Genomic DNA, 23,510 nt, shown 5'->3' with positions numbered 1-23,510 from the left:
CACAGTCCGGTCATCTAGAAACGTGGAAAAGTGCCGCTGTAGCCAGCGGATGTTGCCAATAATCCGCCACCGTTTGTGTCAAGGACTGGGACCTGACAGTACAGCTTTAGCAGCAAATGCCTTTGAGTGTGTACAAGGCCGAGTGCTTAACAGACCCTGTCTAGGGACACTGACCTCTCCTTGGCTGGGACTGGCTGCAATTTTCACACTGCGCAGTGCTAAATGCATTTTAAATCTTTAAGTGCCAATGAGCAACCTTGAAAGTAAGCAAAACCCACCTGAAAAAGGTCCCAGCCATCCTCAGAGACCGCACTCAGTCCCTCATGCCTAAATAAAACCTTAATTTCACTCTGTTTCTCCTAATACGTGTTTCCTTTGGTGTCATGCTATAGGCAGGCAGCAGCCCTGAAAATTCTGACAAAACACCACTCCAACACAGGTTTTCCCTGGTCTGCTGCCTCTCTGATGTGCTCCAATTTTGAATTGCCATGTATATACACACCAAAACCCCAAAGTGGGTTACAACAGCAGCAGGCACAACACACAGCCTCCTACAGAAAGTCAGACAACTGTCAGGTAACAGTTTTGAGACAAACTGCATTTCTGGCCTTTCTGATGGCTTGGAAACTGCACTTGCCATCCTTTAGTCAAGAAAGACCAACTTTGTAATATTGTAGAATCACAGAATGGTTTGAGTTGGAAGAGATCTTGAAGATCACCCTGTTCCACTTCCCTGCCATGGACAGGGACACCTTCCACTAGACCAGGTTGCTCAAAGTCCCATCCAGCCTGGCCTGGAACATTTCCAGGGCTGAAGCATCCATAAGTTCTCTGGGCAACCTGTTCCAGTGCCTCACTGCCCTTGTAGGGAAGAGTGTCTTCTTTACATCTAATCTAATCCTGCCCTCTGAGCTCAAAGTCATTCCCCCTTGTCCTATCACTACAGGCCCTCGTGAAAAGTCCTGCTCCAATTCTCTTACAGCCCCTTTAGGCACTGGAAGTTGTGTAAGGTCTCCCTGAAGCCTTCACTACTACAGGCTGAACAACCCCAACTCTCTCAGCCTGTCTTCACAGGAGAGGTGCTACAGCCCTCCGAGCATCTTTGTAACCTCTGAACCTGCTCCAGCAGGTCCATGTTATTCATATGTTTGGGACCCCAGAGCTGGACATAGTGCTCCAGGTGGGGTCTCACAACAGCAAAGTAGAGGGGCAGAATCACCTCCCTCAACCTGCTGCCCTCAGGAGACACAAGTCAGCCTTTTCAAGACGACAAGTGGCAGAATGTTCCTATGAGCAGAAATGTGTAGGCATGGAAGCTCGATAACCTGTAATTGTTACTGGGGACTGAGATTGCTTATTATAACTGGAAAAAGGGCAACAACGAGCTTTTAATTGGAAGGATCAGAATTATTCCTGCTCTCAGAAATGAACCAGGTCAAACAGGCAAAAAAGGAAAAAAGAGAAAAAAAAGTCACTCAACTAGGAAGTGTTACAATTGAAAATGGCAAGTTTGTCCTCTTGCTGAGGACAAGAAATTCAAGGACTGTGGGGGAAGGAGTTGCCAAGCTACTGTGCAGAGTCTGCTCAGATTTTTTCAGTGCTACAGCTATTTTTTTTCCTTATTTAACAACTATTTTGCCTTTGAAAAACAAAATTTAAAGCAATGGAATAGAGGGATAGTGCTTGGTCAGGATGTTATTTGGAGTAGCTGATCTTTAAAGGTCTCTTCTAACCCACTCTATGATCCTATGAGTTAACATCACCAGGAGGCAAGCCAAGCTTGCTTGGGCAGTGCCTGCACAGCTCTTGCTACAAGTATCAGTGGAATGAATAAAAATATGAAAATAGAAAGAGCAGAAGAGCACCTCAGTGCCCAGGAATTCACCTTTGACTATCTGCCATTTAGCTGCTGTCCCACCTGCCAAACTGTGCCCTTTACAAAGCTACTTACCTGAGGCTGCACTGGGGCTACCTGGTACAACTAAGGGATGGAAAATTTTCACCAGGGAAAAAAAAGAGACAGCAGTAACAGCCCAGCTCCATTGCTCAGTGAAAATGTGGTTGTTCTATCTGAGACTCCAAACAAGAAGAGGCTGAAGTGTCTTACAGAACCATCTCCAGACCATTCCCTTAGAAGCACAGCATGGCACTGATACCAGAGGGAGGGAAAAGTCTCAAGCTGATACCAAAGAAAATGGGGCAAAATAAAAAGTGCCAGCTGTAGGAAATCCTTTCTAGCCAGGCAAAGCTGAGCGGTGCAGCCCAGGTATGTCAGTACCAAGCCCTGGGAGGAAGCAGGGTGGCTCTGCCTGGAGCATGGCACAAGCCGTGGAGCTGGCTCAGAGGGCAGATCAGGCTGGGATTGCTGTTTATTCACTGTGCACCATAGATTTTTTTGTTCCTTTTTTATTTTGTGAGATACACAGAAATAAAGGGAAATGTTGAAAGAATAAGCGGTTTTAAAATGATATGAGTCCATTCCCTTTGGAGCAGTGTTGGCTTTATGCAAGTAGGCCAGGGGAGTGGAGAAAAGGGGCTGGAGAAAAGCTGTCACAGCAGCTGCTTTTGCTGTTCTCTGACCTCTGGGGGCCTGTCCCCTTGCCAAGGTGGCATGTCCTCACACTTTGTGCACTGAGCCTTTCCTGGCCTGTCAGATCAGCATGAGGCTTTGGCCACATGGCTACCAGCAATAGCCTTGTCATAGAGGGCTGGGCTCAGTCATGTTACTCTTTGTGCATTCCATGCTGAGGTTCTTCACCCTTTCTGTGCCTCTTCCTGCTTCTACTCAGTCCACAGACAAGCCCACAGGTGGGGAAGGAAGCACCAAGTGCTCCTGGACAAGGAGAAAGAAGGTACGTGCATGCGTGCATAGCTGAGTGTTCTGGCAACTTTTGCTGAGAAAGAATCTCTGCATTCAAGGCTGTACGTGGATTAAAGCTTTGTGCTGTGCATGTGGCAGTGCCTGGTGAGTGCTCAGTAAGTGGCAGCAGCATTGTCACCACCTGTAGTTTGGCAGCACAGCCCAAGCTCTGTTGCTGCAGCACAGGCAGGTGGCTCGCTGCCCACCTCCCAGCTGGCTGGCTGCCGATGGTGAGCGTGGTGCCCTCCTCAGACACACCCGTGTGTGAGCAGGTGCTCACTTGGCTGTGCCACTCTGCCATCCTGGGCCCTGACAGCGATGACAGCATATGCCCACACACACCTGCACACGTGTGCTGCCTCACAAGGGCAGGAGCTTGCTTTGCCCTTGCATCTGCATCCTCAGTGAGGCTGCCCAATAGCCCCTCAGGCCACTGTGTAGTGAAGCAGTGTGGTAGGAATGAGCCAGTTAAGGGGAAAACATTTCTGCATCTGGCACCTACCCAGGAACCGGTCTGGCCTGGCAGGGAATGCTGTGTGTGACTGAACTCCAGCAGTCACTGAGGAATCACTAAGGTGCTCATAGCCATGCTAGGGAAAAGCTCATCAGTCTGCCATGCACTCTCACCCATCGTGTACATGCTGGCCACGGCACATTTGGCTCCCTTAAGAAGGGTGGAAATGCCATAGGCCCTTGACCCACATGGTTCTGCCCTGTGCACTGGCTTTTCCCTCGCACATCTGTGCTGTGTGCATGTGCTGCTTTCTCTAGGAGCCGACACTTTGGGCTTTGCAGTTCACACGTGGGCAGGGCTGGGGCTGGGCTGTCCACACACAGCGGCAGGGCTGCCACCCTGGGCTGGGGTTTCACACCTGAACAAACTTGGGTGCTGCTCTGCAGTCAGGGGCCAGGTGATGGCTTTACTGCTGAGCACTAACTTTGAATACACGACTGTGCTCAGTGCTACAGAACGACGTTACTGCAGTGTCCCAGGAGGTTGGAAACTACCGATATTGCCACCAGAGCTATCACCACTGACCCCTCTCTTTCCTGCAAGTCCCGCCAGGCCTGCACCATGTCAGTGTACTCCTATACAGCTGCAGGTGGGCAGGAGGTGAGCACACACATGCACAAAGGGAATTGTCACGGAAGGTTTCCAAACTCCCTGCAGGCACATGGTCCCTGTAGAAAGTGCAGGGCATTCGTGGCTGGGATATACCCGTGGGAAAGGACTTACCTGCCACAGGCTGAGGAGTGTGCCCATTGCCAAAGGACTCTATGGCCTCTGCTTATTGCTGAAGAAACAGACAGGAAAGCCAGCTTGTATGAAACCCAATTATTCAAATTTATTAACATCAAGAATTATGCAATGATGCTGTAGATTTTTTTTATTAACAAATAGAAAACAGACTGTATACAACAGTGACCCCTACAGCACTATGCATCCACAAGGTAAAAATGAATGTGTCCTCCAACATTACCAACCCTGGATTGCTGATTTCAACGTAGCTTGGATTCTTAACATTCGGAATACATGTGATAATACAATTAGATACCCTTCCACCACCTTTATTCATAACTCAATGCACTCAAAAGAGGGCTGCTCACTCCCCATCTTTAGTGCAAGTGTGATATAATAAGGAGTATTAATATATAGTACCATTAAATTAAGTCCAGTAGTCTTGCCACATTGGTTCATTAGAACATCCTGAAGTAGCGGAAAGTACAATATTCTAGTGACTCTTAACATTTGCAGGATAGCAGAAATTATAGATACACCCAACCTCCGAAGCCATGTGTACTCCCCTCCCCTTCCCTGCAGTACCCTGCTTCCAAAGAGAGCTGGTCCAGCTCTGCTCTGGGTCGGCCGGGCTTGTGCTCCTTGCCTTTGTCAATGCTCCGATGCACTCCACTGGTGAGAGGTGACAGGATGGAGCTTGCACGCACAGAACCGTGGGATTAACACAAAGGGCTGTGTCTTGCTCTTCCCATCCCCTCCCTGGAGAACTGTGGGGTCCCCTCGCTACTCCTGCCCACTTCCCAGCAAGACACACATAAAGAGGTTCCAATGCCTGGAGCCCGGGATTTCGGGTCTCTCACAAACAAGGCGACGACAACTCACGTCATATCAGGATCTGCCAATACACACAGTCACTGGATTGGTTGAACACGCATTGTAATAGGACTGAACAGTTTCCAGCTGACAAAGGGATGCTTCTCCAGCGACCCCACATGCCCTCCCAAACCCAAACCTACTAAGGAAATAGTGGGGGGGGGGGGGGGGGGGGGGGGGGAGAGAAGACTAAAAAAATAATTGGTAGCTTAGGTCCAGTTCCATGAAATTTCATATTCTACAGAGGATTAAAAAGCAGCCTATGGGGAATGGAGACGGGCAGGAACCACAAGCCAGCTGCTGCGAATTACCAAGGAAGCTGCACTAAAATGGGCAGAACCAGCAGTGACTGGGCTGAAATAAACACAGGGCAGTAAAAAATGTAAAAGCAAAAGGAAATTAAAAAAACAAAACCCAACTCCCAAAGGTTTGGCGGGTCCAGTTCTGCTTGGGCAAAACATTAAGACTTGCAAAAAATAAAAAATAAAGAGAGAGGAGATTATAAAAACCACTAGTAACTATTTTACATGTTTAAAAAAAAGATCCCATTCCACCCACCTAAAGCCTCGCTGTGAAATGCAGTCGGCATGAGAGAGGGTGAGAGATGCACATGAGCAGAAATTCAGCCAGAGACTGGAAATGCTTTTGGAGTCGGATTCCCTCATTTGGCGCTGGGGCTAAGTTCCTAAATGCCGTGGTCAAAACTGGTTGGCGTGGAGGTCTGCTGCCTGGGCAGGACCTCCACCTGTACAGAAGGACTGAGGAATGGGCGGCTCTGGCTCAGAGGGACCCGTCTCCACTCCTAGACATCCCCACCGCAACTGGAGGAAAGCACTGTTACGTTGCATAGTGGTCAAAGCTGCCAAGGTACTCCAGTGCGGCTCTGTAGCACAGCTGGTACTGGTCCTGCAAGGCAGCAACGAGGGAAATGTGAGATGTGGGGGCACAAGGACAGTGGGCTGTAGGGTCCAACATCCAGAGCCATCAGGTCCCCTCCCTTCTCCCAAAGATTTCTACTGTCACGCACAGGAGGGGAGCTCACCTCTGTCTGCACCATGGCCGGCCGCTGCGTCCGCAAGGTCTTCACCATCTGGAACATGTCCACCACGCCCTCGTAGCGCATCCTCTCCAGCACGATGCTGAGTGTGATGAACACGCCTGTGCGCCCAACCCCAGCACTGCACAGGGAGCAAGAGGGGCCATTACGAGTCCTGCCAGCCTCAGAAGGCTCTGCAGAGCTCCTAGGAGGGGTGCAAGCCACTCACGGAGTACAGGGACTTGCTCACTGGGGAGAGGCTGCAGTCCCCACTTACCTGCAGTGCACCGTGATGGGCCCATCCTGCCCAAACTGCTCCTTGGTCTTGTGCACCTGCCCAATGAAGTCAATGAAACCCTCTCCTGTCTTTGGCACTCCCTGCTCAGGCCAGTCTGTGAACTGGAACTGGCGGATGGTCCGTGACTGGCCGTCCTGCAGGGAGAGGGGTGTTAGATGTGAACTGTGGGTGAGGGGTGATCTCACTCCCCTCAGCACTGGTGCTCTGACCTGCTCTCAGACCCCCTGAACCAGGCCAGGTGAGAAGGTGCACAGGTCACGGATGAGCCCAGATCTTTTGGTGCATGTTTGGGACCTGTCTCTGTCCTCCCATGTTCACCCCAGTGGCTGAGCTGAGCAGGCTTTGGGCCCCTACAGGGTCCACTGGGTCAGTGTTTGGGGCCCAGCTCCACCCTGGGACCATGTTTACTGTCACACAAGGGTCCTGTGGCCGGTGAGATGCTGCACACACAGACTCCAGGTGCAGGGGGACCTGTATTAAATGCTTGCCCGAGTGAGCAGCACAAGCAAGGCAGGGTCTGTTGCTGACAGGGATCCCTGAACTGCTCATGGGACTGGCACAGCTGGCAGGGCAGGAACCTATGGTGAAAGGAGCAGTAGGTGGTGGGCAGCAGCCTTTTCTGCCTGCAGTGCAAGGCAGCACTTGCTTTCTCGTTTCTCCAGGAGCTGTTGCATGCTCCCTTGGCTGGCCTGGGCAGGGCAGAGGCACGAGAGGCAGAGGAGCTGGGGAGCCAGCAGATGCACTCACCCTGGCATCCGTCACCTTGAACTCCCGGAGGATGTACTGTGGCATGTTGTACTCTGCCATGGGGTCCACCACAAAGTACTGGTACCGGGCAGAGCGCTCTGCAGGCCAGTACTGGTGGCACTTCTCCTGTGGATGAAGAGCAGGGTAAGACATTAGCACTGACAAGCTGCTGCTCCTCCCTCCCACGTCCTGGGAGTCAATGTGGTTGTGGGGCCACAGGGTCAGCCACCAGACGTGCCAGTGGGGGGCTCGCCCAGAGCGGCTGGTGCCACACACAGGCTGGGGTGAGCCAAGAGCTCATGCCCACAGACAACAGCCCCACAGCCCCCTTCCCCCCACAGCAGGACTCATACCCGGCCCATCTCGCGCAGCTTTGTCAACATCACCACAATGGTGGAGTTGTGCTCCCAGAGCATCCGCCAGAAATCCTCAGTGGTCTCGGCCAGTGGTCCCTGCGTGGCGATGTAGGCCTTCTGCTGCCTGTGACAAACACAATGGTGCTCAGAGCAGCTCCTCAGGTATGGGCAGCAGCTGCTCCTGGGGGCTGGCGGGGTGGGTGAATGGGAGGCAGGGCCCCATGGTACCAGGCAAGGCTGACAATCCAGCTGTAGGAGGCAGGTCTCTAGGATGAGCCATGGGCTCTGGGGGACAGATGAGCCTGGCCAGCACTTATCTTCTAAGTGCTCCCCACAGACACAGTGAGCACTGCAACGCAGAGGATCCAGAAAGGCTCTTAGTCCTTGCTGGGGTGATGGCGTCCCCAGCCCAGCCTTTTGCTGCTGCTTGTCTCCAGTGCTGCTGTTGCACTGAGAGCCCTCTTGGCACCCAGGCCCCCACTGGCAGGCTGCCAGCACCCACCTGGGCTGGAAGGAGAGACTGTGCTTGGGGATGATCCCAGCAGCACCCCTGTGTTTCTGCACTTTTACTCTCTTCAGTACCCACCATCCCTCCCACTGCAAGGGAAAACACAGAGCAGATGAACCAGGTCACCTGGATTACACACTCCAGACAATAATGAGGGCAGTGTGGAAACCATGAATACAGTTTTGTCTGCTTTTCTAAAGCGTCAGAATTTGTTCTTGGTTCCACTGCAAACCAGAGCAGTGGAACCAAGAACACCTCTCAGCACCTCTCCTATTTTCCATGTGACCTGCCCCAGACTGGCCCCCACCCTGAAGAAAGCCCCCTTGATGCTTTGGACTCAGCTCTGCCATGCCGGTATCTTGGCTCTCCAAGCTCCCAGCCTGGCACAGCAGAGCCCGGGCTGGCTTCGCCACTGCGGGGCGCTGGAGCCCGCGGGACCAGGGCCTGAATCCTCTGTCCTGCCTTCCTCCCTCTGTTCTGCTTTCATCCCTCTGCTGGTGCTATTTTTAACGGTGCTAAAATTAATGAACGTGCTGCAGGGCAGCTGTAACATGCGGGATGCAGACGGGCTGCTTCAAGATGCATTTATAAGGCATCATAAAAAACAGGGAATGGGGATGCAGAATGAAGTGAAAGAGCTAATAAAGATGCAGCATCAATGATATCTGCAGGACCTTGGGTCAACTGATTTCTTTAGATACCTAGAAGATTGCTGCTTTAGATACCTAGAAGATTGCTGGTTCAAAGGAAGGGATGGGAAGAGGTAACAGAACTTAGGGATGGGGTAAGTAGCACCACCTGCTGTACTGGCAGCCCTCATCCTCCCTCCATAGCATCACCAAGAGGCAAAGCCAGCATTGCTCTCCATCAGGTCTGGAGCCAGGACAGTGGCTGCAGTCCATCTGCCAGACCCAGGCTGCAGCCAGGCAGCCACCTTAATGATTGGTGGTGGATGGCTCAGAGCCACACAGGCAGGAGGGAGTGGAGGCTGCTCTGTGACAGCTTTTCTCCAGTCCCTTCATCCTTCCCCTTAACTCTGTCCCACCCTGAGGGAGTCTGGCTTGCTCCGTTTTTCCTGTGTTGGGATGCTCCCAGGGTTGCTCCCCTTTTGCTCCTTGTCCACTCTTGCCTCCATGTAGCCCTTCTCCCTGGGAACCCTTGCTGGGCTCAGCTGCTGGAGCAGGGACAAAGCACAGAGCTGTTGGCCTGGCTGCAGCCACATCTGTTCTCTTTGGCAGTGCCTTTTGATTCTGGGAGGTTACCAATCCAAAAGAGGCAGGTGGGCAAAGCCAAGCTGAAGGAGGAATGTGCCACATCTGTCATTGTATCCCCCACTCCTGCACTGATGATGGTGCACATGAGGGATGACCCTACTGTGATTGTGCACAGAGAGATAACAGGACAGGCCTTTTATGTGCATCATTGTGATTTGGTTTGGATTATTGTCTAGAGGTTGGTTTGGAAAGGGATGTGGTCATTGAGATGTTTTTCTCTCCTGGCATTTAGCATCTGAGAATGAGATGCCAGCAGACAGATATAGAAAACTTAAGTATTACTGCCCCACTAGATCTTAATTTGTGCTTTCTAAACTGTATTCTGGAGAGAAGAACCTGGTGATGGGCTCCCCAGTGTCCAGCAACAGCCCAGCCTGAGGATCCAGACTCCTCCCAAAATCAAGACATGGAACAAGTCTTGAGCTGCTGCCTGATCAGCCACTCAGTGGAAGCACACTTCTCAGTCTAGTTACTACAGTGGGGAGGCAGGTTTGAGTTAGATACTGTAGATACAAAACATAAGCCAAGGGATGCCTACCAGAATATCCCATAAAACCTCACCAGGAGCCAACACAGCCTGCCACTCCAGCCATGTGGGCATCTGTCTACAGCAACACAAGCCAGCCTGGCAGTGCTCACTCACAGGAAACTTCACAGATTGTAACTACACACACTGAAGTGTCTGAGAAGATGGAAATAGATAAAATGCAACAAAGTGGTCTCCGGCCCACCTCAGGCAGACAGGATCAGTCCTCGGGAAAGAGAAGGGAGCTCTGACTGGGTTCCCAAGCAGGCAGGACAAGCTGGCACAGTCACCCAAGGTGATCCTTACCTGTAGCCATCTATGAAGCTGGCATTGATGTAGTCAGAGCCCTCGACACCCCGGATGGGCTGCAGGCAGACTCTCGTCAGCTCATACGGCATAATGTTCACAAGGCGGTTCTTGAATTTGTTGCACGGGAGGTTGGCACTGATGAAACGTGAGGTATGTGCTTTAGAGTTGGCCAGCAGCTGAAAGAGGAGGAGACATGTCAGATCCCTGCTGGGGATGCAGCAGTCTGGGGGCAGAATCGGGATGCTGGCAGCAGTTATGTAGTGGAGTGGAGACCCACAGCAGCTCTCTGACACACACAGAGCCAGGACACGAAGCTTTATACCTCACTGAGCCAGGGATGTGTGCTTGGTGGCGGCAGTGAAGCAAAGCTTTTCCTCTTCCAATGTCTTGCTATTTACTTCTCACCTCAGAAGAACCCAAGAAAATGTGAGGATTGTGACAGTTTTAGGTAAAGAAGATCTATTTTGGGTTACTGTGAGACATTTTATGGTTCTCTTTGAGTCCCGTAAACTGGAGTCATGGTAAATGTGTTACTTAGATCTGCTGGCAGATTCAAACACAAGTGCCTCTCTTCCCTCTCTCCCCCCCCCTTTTTTTTTTTTTTTTTTTGGTTTTCCTTCCCCAAAAGACTACCTCCAGCATCTCCAGAACCACCCTTCTCTCTATGAGTGGGAGCTGGACCTCAGCAGAGGTTCCCTGCAGAGGGACAGGGTTGCTCTCTGGGGAGCAATGCAGCCATGTGAGGACCTCCCATATCCTGCTCCCCTGGACACTGCCAGGGCACAGAGAGGGGCAATTTCATTACTGTTCTCAAGAGACCCTTGGAAAAACGAAAGGAAAACAAAATTCTGTCTTTCTTACAACAGAAATGCTTGAGTTGAGCACAATTCTGTGGCTCTCTTGAGGAGTTTCTCAGGGCAGATGTCACCATGAGACACTCATGCAGCATGTTTTACTGTGCCAACCCCAGGATACCAGCAGCTCTGATAACCACAGGACAGAGCTTCTCAACTATTCCCAGTTTAGATGGAAAGTCAATATTTTGCCTCTCCTGCTCTTTTGTCACTTGGAGGGAATCCCCAGGGTGAAGCTGTACTGCTGCAGTTCATTTCACAGCCTGCATGGTCTGCTGCCTCCCTGCCTGAGCTATATTCCCCTGCAAGAGTTCACTGGACTAATGCACCTCATCTGAGAATATGGGCACGTAACAGAGCTCACTTCCAGCTCCAAGGCTGTAATAAATATCTGCAATTGGCATACACAGATTCAGGCAGAAAAATGTGGGCTTGGCTTCTTAAAAATGGTGTGCCTTAAAACACTGCCTTCACCAATTCTAGACACTGAAGCTTGGTGCTGAGGTGGTTAAAAGATTACAGAGCTCAGCATTGAAGAAATGAGACTAGAAATGTCTCACATATTTAAATTGGAGCTGTTTCCAGACAAGTTGTTCACAGTAACATCAATTATCACTAACATGATCTGCATCTGATTTCAGATGCAGCTCCTGCCGCACAGTGAACCTAGAGCAGAACGTGCTGCTGAGAGCTGCACATCCATCTGCCTTTTATATCCTCTCCAGAAGCTGCCAATCCAGGGGGGACTGTGGCCGACAAAAGCTTTACAATTCAAATGTATTTTAAATTGCTGCCTACCTGCTTTAGAAACACACAAAAGAATAACTGTCTGTAATGATCCATAGCTCCCCTCTCCCAACCCCTGGACGAGTGGCCTGTGGGGTTCTGTGGGCAGAGACAGGGCACTGGAGAATTGGGGTGCTGGGGCTCTGCCACCAACCTTGAATTCCAGCTCCATTGCAGTAACGCTCTCCCCCGGTGGCACCTGGGTCAGCTTCTGGATGTGGGCGAAGAGGTTGCGTGCGGGCACCTCAGTATTGCCACACGTGGCAGCCTCCAGCAAGGCCTCGTGGATGAAGATGTATTGGTCCTCTGTCTGCACCATGTAGTTGCGCTGAGAGCGCATGCACGTCACGTGGCCATAGATGTCCACAGTCTTCTCGTGCTTCATCCGCTCCAGCATGGCATCGATGACAATGAAGCAGCCAGTTCGGCCCACGCCGGCACTGCGGGAGCAAAGCACACGGCCTGAGATGACACGGTCTCCTACAGGTGTCACACGAGCTCTGACATTGCTTAAGAGATCACCTGGAGCTAGGGCACACAAAAGGGGAGTAAAGGCTGCTCCCTGTGAGCGGAGCTCCAAACAAGAAGTGACAGGAGGAGTAAGGGAGAGAATCACCGAAGAATGGGAGAGGCTGCTCAGCCTTTCTGCTGTCCCCCTTTCACTGCTGGATTGGAAAGGACACTGTCACCCTGCTGATCTCTGTGGTGGCTGCAACCCCTCCACAAGGGAAGGAGAAATGTGTTTAACAGGTAGGAGAGTGACAGCGCACGTGTGTGTGAAGTCAGAAGACATGAAGAGCAGGCTGGGCCCTAACACCAGTGAAACCCATAATTTCAAGCCTGCTTGTCCCCTCACCTTGGTCACTGTTTCCTCACCCATAAAACAAGCACAGCCAGCCCGAGAGAGGAAGCAGAAAGCTGAGGTCATGCACGACTGTGCTGAGCCCTTTACTCAAGCACCAAATGCCTCTCCACAACTGTTGGAAGGGCAGTACCAAACCTCGAACTACTCATTCTGAGAGCACCCTGAAAACAACAGATATGCTGTTGTGACATGTAAACGCAGGCAGAGATAGGGAGCTAGGCATTTCCTCATTTATGGTGCAAGTCATATCCTTAACAGGGCTTTAATACAGCTTGTTTGTGTGTTAATTATATTCCACTACCATCTGAAACAGAGCATGAAAGAAGAGCATTAAACACTGCTGGTAAGGCGTATGCTGGAACAGCAATGATGGAGTGGTTTGTTGGAGTAACAGTCCCCTCTTGGCTGGTACAAATAAATCTTGGCTGGGTAAGATGCTGAGCCTTCGTAGACTAATATTTTGTCTTAAGAGCTGCCTTTCTATCCTGTGAAAGAGTGCTGCTCTTCCACCATTCAGAACCATTCAGAAATACTGCATATGGATGTTTGTAGAGGTCACCGCATGGATTTCTGTCAGTGATGTGCCTCTGAAGGTACCACCCACTTATGCTGGGCACAGATAATTTAATTCTTAAATGGCACTTGCCGTTTTGCAAGAAAATGTGTTTTCTGAGGCTCTCCAGGCAGCAGTGCTGTTTAATCTGATGCAGCAGTAGCAATAGAAATGTCACACCACTGCATTACCCCTGCTGGGCCTGTTCTGCTGCCAGCCCAAGCGTTCAGTGCAGCTTATGCTACCATGAAACCTTTCCCACAAGAAGGGGAGACTCCACTTTCAGACAGGTTAAAGCTCCTGCAGCCAGAAGGTAAACACAACAGTTCTACCTGCAATGCACAACCATGGGCCCAGCATCTGTTGGGTTACAGGCCTTGACCCGTCGCAGGAAAGCGAGGATTGGGGTGGGGTATTCTGGGACCCCATGATCGGGCCAAGCCATGAACTGGAACTGTCGCAGCTCTGTCTTCTCACTGGAGCCATTCTGTTGAAGACAAAGAGGAGTTGTTTTGCATGAGAACAGTCTCATCCCAGTGCAGGAACCTGCTGATGGGACAACAACAGCAACAGGCATGCAAAGCTCTGTGTGATGATGCATGTACTGGGCTTTCCCTAGCAAAAATTTGGAGGAAAAACGTAGGTTTATTGCAAAGCTTCTGTACATACAGATGATCGGTAGAAAGGCAGTTGACAGAGACAGCAGAGCAGCTCTGCAGAAGTAGGTGAAAGACTCTTTTCTGCACAGCACTCATTGCATGTTCAGGGAAAATGGGGACTGGGCATGGAAGGGCTACAGCAGCCAGTTCCCCTCCCTGCTCCTCTGCATCATGGGTGTCCCTAGGCTGGCTGATCAGCCTGTGTCTGCAGACTGCCCCACTCCTCTCTGGGCTTGGCGGAGTGATCTATGCAGCAAGTGGTAGGAGTGGCTGAGTGATTGCTGGGGCCTTTCTGGGGTGTGCATCCCCTATGAGCACTGGGCCCAGACTCAGTCACGCACAGAGGCAGCTCGCCGCAAAGCCTGTCTGCATTGCCATGACACGCTGCTGCTGGCACTGCCCCCAGGGACTTCCAAACACTAATGAGGAATGCAGCAGGCAGGAGAGATGGGTTTGTGCTCACATCAGAAATAGCCCCTCCATTTGCATTATTAGTGACAGGAGTGATAAAAATTCACTGTTTCCCATGTTGTCTCTCTAATGGGACGACAGCTGCTACCTGTACACTCGCCAGAGGCAAGAAGAGCCCTGCTCTGGGGCCCATCACAGAATGCACACAGAAGAGCATCAGATATCCTGGCCAAAGTCCAGTAGTGGCCAGATGCACAACCTGCAGCTGATCTCCTACTGCAGCCCATCTGTGCGACATGGCTGATGTGCGGACTGGCCACATCCTTGGCCAAGCCAGGTACAGCCAGCGGCCACTGCCTGTGGGCCATGGAGCACTCTGCAGCACTGGGAAGCCTCTCTGCACTACCTGGAGCAGCAACAGCCCAGCCAGACCCATACCTTGTACAGCGCAAAGGTGCGGACAGTGTAGGTCGCCAGCTCGACTGTATCCAGCAGGGTCACCTGGATCATCCCATAGGTTTCCGTACCCCGGCTCGGCCAGTACTGGTCACACTTTACCTGCAGGGAGGTGAAGAGAACGGGTCAGAGATTGGCTGCTGACTGGGGCATCTGGGTGAGGAACAGGGCTCTGCCCTTCAAAGGGTAAAGACAGGAATGAGTCACTGTGCAGGGGGGCCTCTAAAATCTAGATTTCTTTCCCCCAGAGTGTCCCTATCCCCAGCAAAAAGGCAGCACCCCCTGGACTCCTATCCATAAGACTCAGAATCACAAGAATATTCTGAGCTGGAGGGACCCACAAGGATCATCAAGTCCAACTCTTAAGTGAATGGCTCATATGGGTATTGAAGCCACGATCTTGGTGTTACTAGCACCATGCTCTGACCAACTGAACTGATCTCAGTGGCTACTCACTGAAAGAGGAATTTTCTTTTTCACCTGGAGCCATTGGTGGGAAGTGGCAAAGGGGGCCAGGCCACCAGACAGAGCAACAAGAGCAATACCAAATACCAAGACAGTAAGTAGCAATTCCTAGCAGTGATTTGTGCCTGCTGTAGTTCTTCCCTGCCTCCTGTTTGGTGACATGGGCATCTTTGGGGCTTTGCTTGAACCACCCCCTGCCTGAGCTCTACCTGGATGAAGAGAAGGCAGGCAGCTGTGGGTTGATGGGAGAAGAGCTAGTGCAGCAGGGAAGAGGAAATGATGGTTTCTGTGGGCACAGCTCTACTCAAAGGGCAGCTGAGGTGAATGAGATGCAGCTTGTATCCTCACCAGGTCCCTGCTATACCAGCCTGGAGTCCTTGACCCACAGGTGTGGCAGGACAGACCTGAGCCCAGCACAGTAAACAGCAACAGAAGAACAGGCACCACCTTTCCCGTAACATCTGTAGTCCCCAGGGTGCCCCTGCCAGTGTGGCCTTGGGCAGCAAACCACCCTGGTGACAGGTGGGACACAGCCCGTGCCAGGGCTCCAGCCTGGATGCTGTATCCACTCTCTGCACTGCTATAGGCTTGAGTGCATTGAGCATCACCAAGAGACACCAACCTGCCCTTGTGGCAGGTGGCACATCCCTGAAAATCTACGTCTCCCAGGTGTTTCAAAATGGCTCTTGCAAGGCACAGATGCCAACTCAGACACAGACACATCTTGTTCTCCCTCTGCAAGAAGGCACAGACTGGCAAAACTATCCCCTCAGGCCCCTCCTGCAGGCAGCACTGTCCCATCATGAAAACACTGCTGCTCCCTAGAGACCTCCTGCTCTGCAGAATCCTTATCACCCCTTCAACTCTGCAGCCAGAGTGCTTTGAGTTACTGGCCACAGGTCTTGTTGCATCCCACTTGGCAGAGGGCCCTAACACATCCCCAGGGGCCCATCCCTCTGCCCGTTCATCTCCCTGCACATCCCTCCCTGCTCACCTGTTGATGCTCTCCTCCTCCTCCTCTTCACAGCTCAGTGTTTGCAAACTACTCCTCCGGTTTTTTTCTCTGAAGCCCCAAGCTCCCTATTTAATTGGCACCCTGAGCATCCCTGTTTCATCTAGTACCTGGCTCCCCCACCCTGCAGAGCCACAGTGCCTGGCTGACAGGAGGAAGACTTCACTCCCACCCATGTGCACCACACCGAAAATGGTTTCCCGCCCTAGGAGAGAGGAGTGAATGGAAGATCATCCGTGCTTGTCAAGGAATAGTAAACTTAATTATTAGCAGAATGTGTTTACAGGGGAATGTGTGGGAAGGGAAACAATAAGCTTAATTAGGAATCAATGAAGTTCTGCCTTTTAATAGAAAGCACTTGCAGCAGGGTGGGGCTTGTGAGAGCTAAGAGCCCTCATCCTGTACTCTGGCTCTGGAGTGCAGCAACGTGGAGTCAGAGGGATGCATCTCTCCCTGCTTTTTGGGTTCTGCTCTCAGTAAGTCCTGCCCTGGCAGAAGTGCCTGGAGTAAGGCTGCCTAATGGGGTACTGCAGATGCCTGTGAAAGCAGAGCAGCTCTTCTGCCTCCTGCCCAGGGTCTCCTGCCACTTGGGCTGCTGTGCTGCCTTGGATTTGTGGCAACATGGCAGGCCCTGCAAAAATCTCAGGATTCCTCTTCCTCACTTGGCACAGAGCATTTGATGCCAACTGGCTGCAGCACCAACAACTTGGAGGCCACAAACAGTATTTCACAGCTAAACCGATCCCATCTTCATGAGTGGGTTGCAGCTGCAGGCTGTCTCCACGAGGCCCGAGTTTGCCCTGTCTGGCTGGGGGATAAGGTGACCCTCTCTAAGGGAGGGGAGAGCAGCACAGCATCCTGCAAATGCTGGGGGCAGCTGCTGTGTCACCCTTGGTTTGGTTTGCAGGGGATGTTTCAGGGGAGCGGCACAGCCTGTGCCTGAGTCTACACCTCAGGGATGGCCGTCCCCTCCTGCCACCCACATGCTGCAGGGTTGTGTACTTGAGCACAAAACAAACTTCAGAGGAATTCCCTGTGTGGGATAATAGCACTGCCTGGGCTGGTAATTGAAAATTATTTATTCATGACCAGATAAGAGTCAGTCACATTTTCTGCCAAATTTACCCATAATGTTTATGCCCCATTTTCAAGCTCTGTAAATTTTATGCTGAAGCCGATGCACTGTGGCACTAAAGCAGATAAGAGATGTTTTCTTCTGGCAGTGCTTGTTTCTCATTAACTTAAGGAGCACAGTAATGTCCTGAACAGCCATTTATTGCAGCTTTGCTGAGTGGCTTCTGTCCCTCCCCTTTGATGCCCTGAGCCCAAGAGCAGCCGGGCACCTCTCTTCAGCTGGAGAGCTGTGCTCTGCTCCCGGCCCTGCTCACAAGCTCCAGATGGCATTGCTGTCAGTGAGAGGGCTGGAGCATGATGTTCTCTTTCCCAGGGCCTTTGAGCACTGGCCTCTTAACACTCCTTCCTAGGGACATGAAATGCCAGGGGAGATCACACCCCAGGGATGGCAGCTTGGTGCTCTGGGCTGGAACAGAACAAGCCATGGTTCTGCTGTGGGAGACCTCACTCTGCCAGGCTCTTGGGGATAGCCCAGGGCAGGAGAAATCCTGCTTTAATACCTCTCTCCTGGCAACACAGCCCGGCAGGGACGCGCCACGCTTGCAGCTTCAGGAAAGCTAATCTACAATGTGTGTTTCTGAACTGCCACCAAATGATTCTGAAACTGATTGTAAAGCTTTGAAGGCAGCTAAATTGCACAATCCAGCCATTTCTATCCTTTATGTGCTTCTCACTTTGTGAAAACATGAAAAAGGGAGGATGATTTGGACCATCAAGCCAGCTGAAATTGCAGACCATAAAAGCTGATGCTCCTTAAAGATTTTTTTTCCCTCTGCAGCTCAGGAACCCTTTAAAGCAGTGTCACCCCCACAGGGCTGCCAAGCCGCTGCTGGTCCTGGTCAGCTTATCACAGCACTGCGAGGGTGACCTGGGGAGCTCGCCTGGAAAGGCAGCAGAGCCTGCTCTGCACTGGGCAGCTCGCCATGAGGCCCAGCTACCCACCCCAGGCTCTGCAGCTGGAGACATAGTCCTGTGCCTGCACCAAAGCCCCTGGGCAAGGGGACTTTCAAGCAAGGTCACCCTTGGGTAATGGCTTTGATGCCATGTGACTGCCTGGAGCAGTGTTGTCCCACAGCAGCATGAGCATCAGCAGGCACCAATGCTGCAGGGACCCAAGGGTTTACATCAGATGAAGTCTGAAGGCTCTGGAGTGGAATGAACTGCAAAACAGTGACTCATGCTGAAAGTCTGGAGCAATGGGCAATGACTAGCATTAGGATCTTCACTGGTCCCAAAAAGGTGTGCTCCCAAGAGAGCTCTAGCCATCACCAAAAGGGCATGAGGAAAAGCAGAGCAGGAAGGTGGCTAAAAGCCATCTTGCCTTGGAAGATGATGAAAAAGACAACAAAAAACCCCAGAGAAAATAATCTCCTGGAATTCCACATCGCAGCTCCCCACCAGGGCCCTGCTGTGAGGGAATGCCCTGAGACACCTACAGGGTCCAGCAAACACATCCAGGTAAGTCCTTGCTGTGGATCACTACTTCAACTCAGGAGTGACCAGGTTTCTCCACTGCCTCTCCTGGCAACCTGCCCCTCCCACAGTGCCTGAGAGAACTGCCCACTTCTCATTAGTGCTGGGGATGTGCCAAAGAGGCAGCAGGACATGGGCAGGCAGTGCCAGGGAGCGAATGCAGAGGTCTGGGTCTGGGTCTGGTCAGGTCAGCCTAGAGCCCCTGGGCACCATGCCCAACCAGGCAGGCTGCCTGAGATTCTGTGAAGGCTCTGGTCACCTCCTGCCCATAACAGGGATTCACAGTGTCACCAAAAGCCTGGCCACACGCATTGTGCTTGGGACAGAAACCAATACTGCAGGATGATATGACAGAGCGTGCTGGGGGGAAGATAATGCACAGCTCAGCACCACAGGCATCTCAGGCAAAGACAAGTGCCTGTGGGGTCAAAGGAAACCTGTTATCTTCAAGAAACATGCACCTTGGAGTGCCTTGCCATAACTGAGCATCCCAGAAGTTAAGTGAGTCAGGATTCCAGGCACAGATTTATTTGGCAACCCAGAAGGGCTTTTCCTTGTTCTTCAAATATATGCTCCATCACTGAAATGTGAAGGCATAAAAAAGTCCCCATTTAACCCCCAGCCACAGAGAGCAGCTGACCAGAAGCTTCTGATCTTGCTTAGCCTGTGTGCCAAGCCTTGAGTCACAGGACAGGTCAGAATAATTTCCCTCCCCGTTTGGGCTGTGTGGGTGACAGTGCCCATTGGACAGAAGTGGCAGGGCTCTGCAGCAGGAAGCACAGTACAAAGCTGGGGTTGGATCTCTAGACACAGCTCATCTCCAAGGAATGCTGTTTTTCCCTGAAGGCTGTAGGGCATTTGAAGAGCCGAGGAAACTCAACAACAAGGCCTGTTTTTTGTACATTAGGAAAAGCAGATCTGTTTTTCCACGGTCATTGGTTGTTTCAGCTGCTTCCCCCCAGCCAGGGTGGGCTGGGACATCCCTGTGAGCATTTCAGTGCTAAAGCTTTGAAAAGGAGGGAGAGCATGCAGCAAAAGTTTTAACTAAACCCAAACTTGACAGTTTCTGCTTCTCAAGAATGAGCTTATTGGGCTAAAAATAATCAGTGCTTCACAGCTTGAGTGCACAAGACCCTTTTGCTGTTGGCATGGCAACACTAAAATATTCTGCAAGTACAAATGCTCACCACTGAAATTTTACTTTTAGGAACAAACTGAATCATGAGAGGCAGAAGCTACGTCCTCCTTGGGCAGGCTTTGCCCAAAGGGTGCATCTGGGCACAGGAGGACTTGGTCACAGCTTACAAACTCCTGCTTCAGGGGCTGAGTTAGAACCTCTGACATGAAAACTGCATCATATGCAGTGAGGGCTCCTGCTCCTCCAGCTCACGCCTTCCCCACGGTCTACAGGCAGCTTTGCATTTATTACATCAGAATATCTAATCCTGGCAGTATAAGCTGATCATTTATACATGTTGTCATTGGACAAAGCACAAATTAGTCTTGTTACTGCAACGAGACCCTGTCAGCCATTCCTCTGTATTGCCTGAAATGCCAAGGCCCTGTCAGGCTGCTGGATGCTGCTGGTACCACCCAGCTGTTGCAGCTTCTCAGCTTCTGGGATGGTCCACACTCCCCATGTCAGAGCTTTTCTTTCCCTCTTTGGTGCGACTGATGTGGGCAGAAAAGGATGGGTGTGCATGCAGACATGCAGGCAAAATAGGGATAAACCAGCAGGCCAGCAACAGGAGGCTGTGCCACCCTTTTGCCCCACAGGGATATGTTTACAAGGCACTTGCTGCTGGGCTGCCTGTAGCAGTGAGCCACACCACTGGCATTGCCTCTCCCTGGATGTCCTTACACTCTGAAGTGATCCCATTCCTCTTTTCTGCCCCCCAACAGCTCCAGAAAAGAGAGAAAGCACACACTGTACCCTGGACTTCTCCTCCAGCCTCGTCATCATGACTATGGTTGCTGTTCTCTGTTCCCACACCATCCTCCAGAAGTCACTGAGGGTTTCTGGCAGTGGTCCCTGCGTGGCGATGTAGGCGTTCTGCTTCCGGTACCCATCAATGTAATTGGCATTGATGTAATCACTGCCTGGGACCCCTGTGGAGGAGAAAGAGGGCAAGAGTTACTGGGGGCGGCCCACAACCCTGTACCTATTGCTCTGCTGGGCCCCGCAGGCAGGGGAAGAGGCTGGCATGTTCACAAGGCTCTTGACAAGTCTCCTTTATGGGGTGATGCCAGGATCTCTCCCAGGGAGCCTGCAAAGGACAGGGATGGTGCCTGAAAAAAGAGGAACCCTTTGTAACTCCCACATTAATGCAACAAGCAGGCAACACCAAAGCAGAGAGACAGCTGCCACACGCACACAAAGGGAAATTCACAGGCAGGAATATTAAGGAGCTCATTCAGCCCCAAGCAACTGACTGAAATAATTGTCTTAAATTCACCAGCAATTTGTTATGGTCCTACAGCACCTTTTAAAAATGAGGCTCCTTTATTAGCTTGTCTCTGTTAGCAAGGGATGTCAGGCAGGGATGTCCTCCCATCCTTCCTGCAGGGACAATGATCCACAAGGAGCCAGAATCTCCCTCCCACCACCACTGAAACCCTTCAGTGGAAGACCCCCCTCTGCTGCCTGCTAGCAGAGGCTGCTCCAGCCCCTACTCTGCCTCCACTACTTTAAGGAAAGGAATTTTTCGTAAAGGCCTTTAAAATGCAAACACAGAGTTACTAAAATAAATTCGGCAAAGCAGAGGCATGAGGCTGTTTCCAAACCCTGCTCAGCATGGGCTGCCTGGGCTGCAGGGAGAGAAAGCAGCAGGAATCTCATTGTCTCCCCAGGAGAGAGCATCTGCATTTCATTAGAGGAAGGAAATAAAACTGGGGGTCACCCTTCGTCCTTTTGTCCTGGGGAAAATTCTACAGGTCTCAGCAGTCTCCAGCAGACACAAAGTGCCGGCAGCTCTGGGGGAGCGGCAGCAGCTGGAGTGCAGTGCTCGGCTCCCTTGGCATGGGCAGCATGGAGCTGGCAGGGTGCTTCGGGAACAGTTCCCGGGAAGGCACAGACACTACTTACAGCAACTGAGTCAGGCTGGAAAACAGGGATTCCCCCACGTGCTCACCCCACAGCTGTCTGTGAGGGTTTGCCCATGAGCAGACATGCCAGGCCTTCACATAGCTGCTGCTGCTGTTTAACAGGGCTTGCTGTTAGGGACTGTTTGGCCCTCTCTCCTCCTCTTGAAAAGGACGAGTAGAGCATTACCACTAGAAAAGGCTTTTCCATCTCCCAAAAAAGGACGCTAGTGACTGTAGGGCCACCTGTGTGCAAAGCCAGGCCCCAGTTCCTTCCCCAAGGAGGGGTGCATTGAATTAGCTGTATCTTCCTCATCCTCCATCAGTGGGCTCAGATCTGGGTGTGCAGAGCTGGGTGTTGGTTTATAAAACAAGGAGAATGGGTGAGCCTGGGCTCCAACTCCTCTGTGTGCAAGAGGACTAGAAACATGTATTAGCCCCAACTCTAGGGATGTGTTCTTGGAGCCATTGGGGTCAGTGCTAAGGATACCAGGGCCTGAGGCTCCCATGGAGCACAGGGATGTGTGGAGTCTGATATCCCAGGGAAAGAAGCACCCCTCATCCTGTGTCACCCTGGACACCTAGTTGGGACCATATACTGACAAGTCCCAGAGGAAGATACTGGCCCTACAATAGTGTTGGGACAGAGAGTGGCAGTGGCACTAACAGTGCCATGTTTCACCATGTACTGAGGAAGGCAGCTGAAGTCACACAGGGAGGACAGTGGGAAAGGAGGCTGCTGGGACAGACATCTTTGCTGCCAGCAGTACCAAGAGGCAACCATACAGAGCACACTGCTCTGAGGACACTGGGAAAGCTCTACGGTGCCCTTTCTCTTCTGGCCAGCCAGAACACACATTTGATCATGCTGATGCTTGGTATTTGTCCCTGCTCAGCTTAGAACACAGAAAAAGATGGTCCCCTTGCTACAGTCAGGTTCAGCTCCTTGATGGGGTGCCCACTCCAGTTACTCTTACCATCGATGGAAGTCAGGATGACACGTGAGTGGTCATAGGCTATCACATTTGCATAGCGGTTTTTCGGTTTATTCACTTCCAGGTTGGAGTTCTCCCAGGTGAACTGCTGCCCGGGATCAATGGACTGTAGAGAGAAAGAGAAGGAAGGAGTTGTTAGCAGTCACAGCACAGTGAGATGCTGCAGCCCATGGGGGTTTCAGTCAGGAAATCTGCATTGAACTGCACACCTCTCCCCAGGCCAGACACAGCTTCCATGGGTGTCCACAGCAGCAGTGTCAAGCCAGACCACACTGAAAACCAGTTTCTAGTGGTACATGCATCCCATGATCTGCAGGCAAAGCAGCCCCTCACTGGGGCAGTGTGCTGCAGGTGAGTCCTCATCTCCTCTGATGCGTGCTCATCCTTTCCTCTGGAGCTACCATCAGCAGAAATTTGGTCCTCTGCCAGCATTCCAGAGAGACCTGACTGCACAGATCTTGACCTAGCGGTTTTATTAGCTGTTGAACTGAAGTCTCTTGAAATACAGCAAGCCCTGGGTGTCTTGTGCCCCAGAAGCTTTCAGTATTAGTGTCCTGCAAGACAGCCTATGAGCTTTTGCCAGGGAATAGTCATGAAAATTAATAGGTTACTATCCACTGCTCCAGCTACTTATGCAATGTAAACATCTCTCGTTTGAGTTAATAGAGTGACAAGACACTATAAACCTGGAGAACAGATGTGGTTATAAATCTTGGCCTGCACACTGTGCAACTGCCTG

At 51.6% G+C, this 23,510-nt stretch overlaps 1 protein-coding gene across 22 annotated transcripts in view; it reads right to left on the bottom strand.

The window, feature by feature from the left end:
- Window positions 1–4,181: 4,181 nt before the first annotated feature.
- The window catches only part of PTPRF (protein tyrosine phosphatase receptor type F), a 380,951-nt gene continuing 361,622 nt past the window's right edge, over window positions 4,182–23,510 (bottom strand). For all 22 annotated transcript variants that reach the window (XM_048313478.1, XM_048313477.1, XM_048313492.1 and 19 more), the window contains 11 exons: window positions 22,754–22,877; window positions 20,629–20,804; window positions 14,594–14,713; window positions 13,418–13,572; window positions 11,822–12,107; window positions 10,025–10,203; window positions 7,408–7,534; window positions 7,055–7,180; window positions 6,287–6,441; window positions 6,016–6,151; window positions 4,182–5,879 (listed from right to left, as the gene is read on the bottom strand). In XM_048313478.1, the coding sequence (XP_048169435.1) occupies window positions 5,811–5,879; window positions 6,016–6,151; window positions 6,287–6,441; window positions 7,055–7,180; window positions 7,408–7,534; window positions 10,025–10,203; window positions 11,822–12,107; window positions 13,418–13,572; window positions 14,594–14,713; window positions 20,629–20,804; window positions 22,754–22,877 (1,653 nt within the window). In that variant the 3' untranslated portion in view covers window positions 4,182–5,810. The remainder of the gene's footprint in view (window positions 5,880–6,015; window positions 6,152–6,286; window positions 6,442–7,054; window positions 7,181–7,407; window positions 7,535–10,024; window positions 10,204–11,821; window positions 12,108–13,417; window positions 13,573–14,593; window positions 14,714–20,628; window positions 20,805–22,753; window positions 22,878–23,510) is intronic.

The sequence above is a fragment of the Corvus hawaiiensis genome, chromosome 9 (genome assembly GCF_020740725.1).
Source record: "Corvus hawaiiensis isolate bCorHaw1 chromosome 9, bCorHaw1.pri.cur, whole genome shotgun sequence".
NCBI classification, from domain to species: domain Eukaryota; kingdom Metazoa; phylum Chordata; class Aves; order Passeriformes; family Corvidae; genus Corvus; species Corvus hawaiiensis.
The sequence above is the reverse complement of the archived record's forward strand: the minus strand, read 5'-3'. Positions and strand labels throughout refer to the sequence as shown.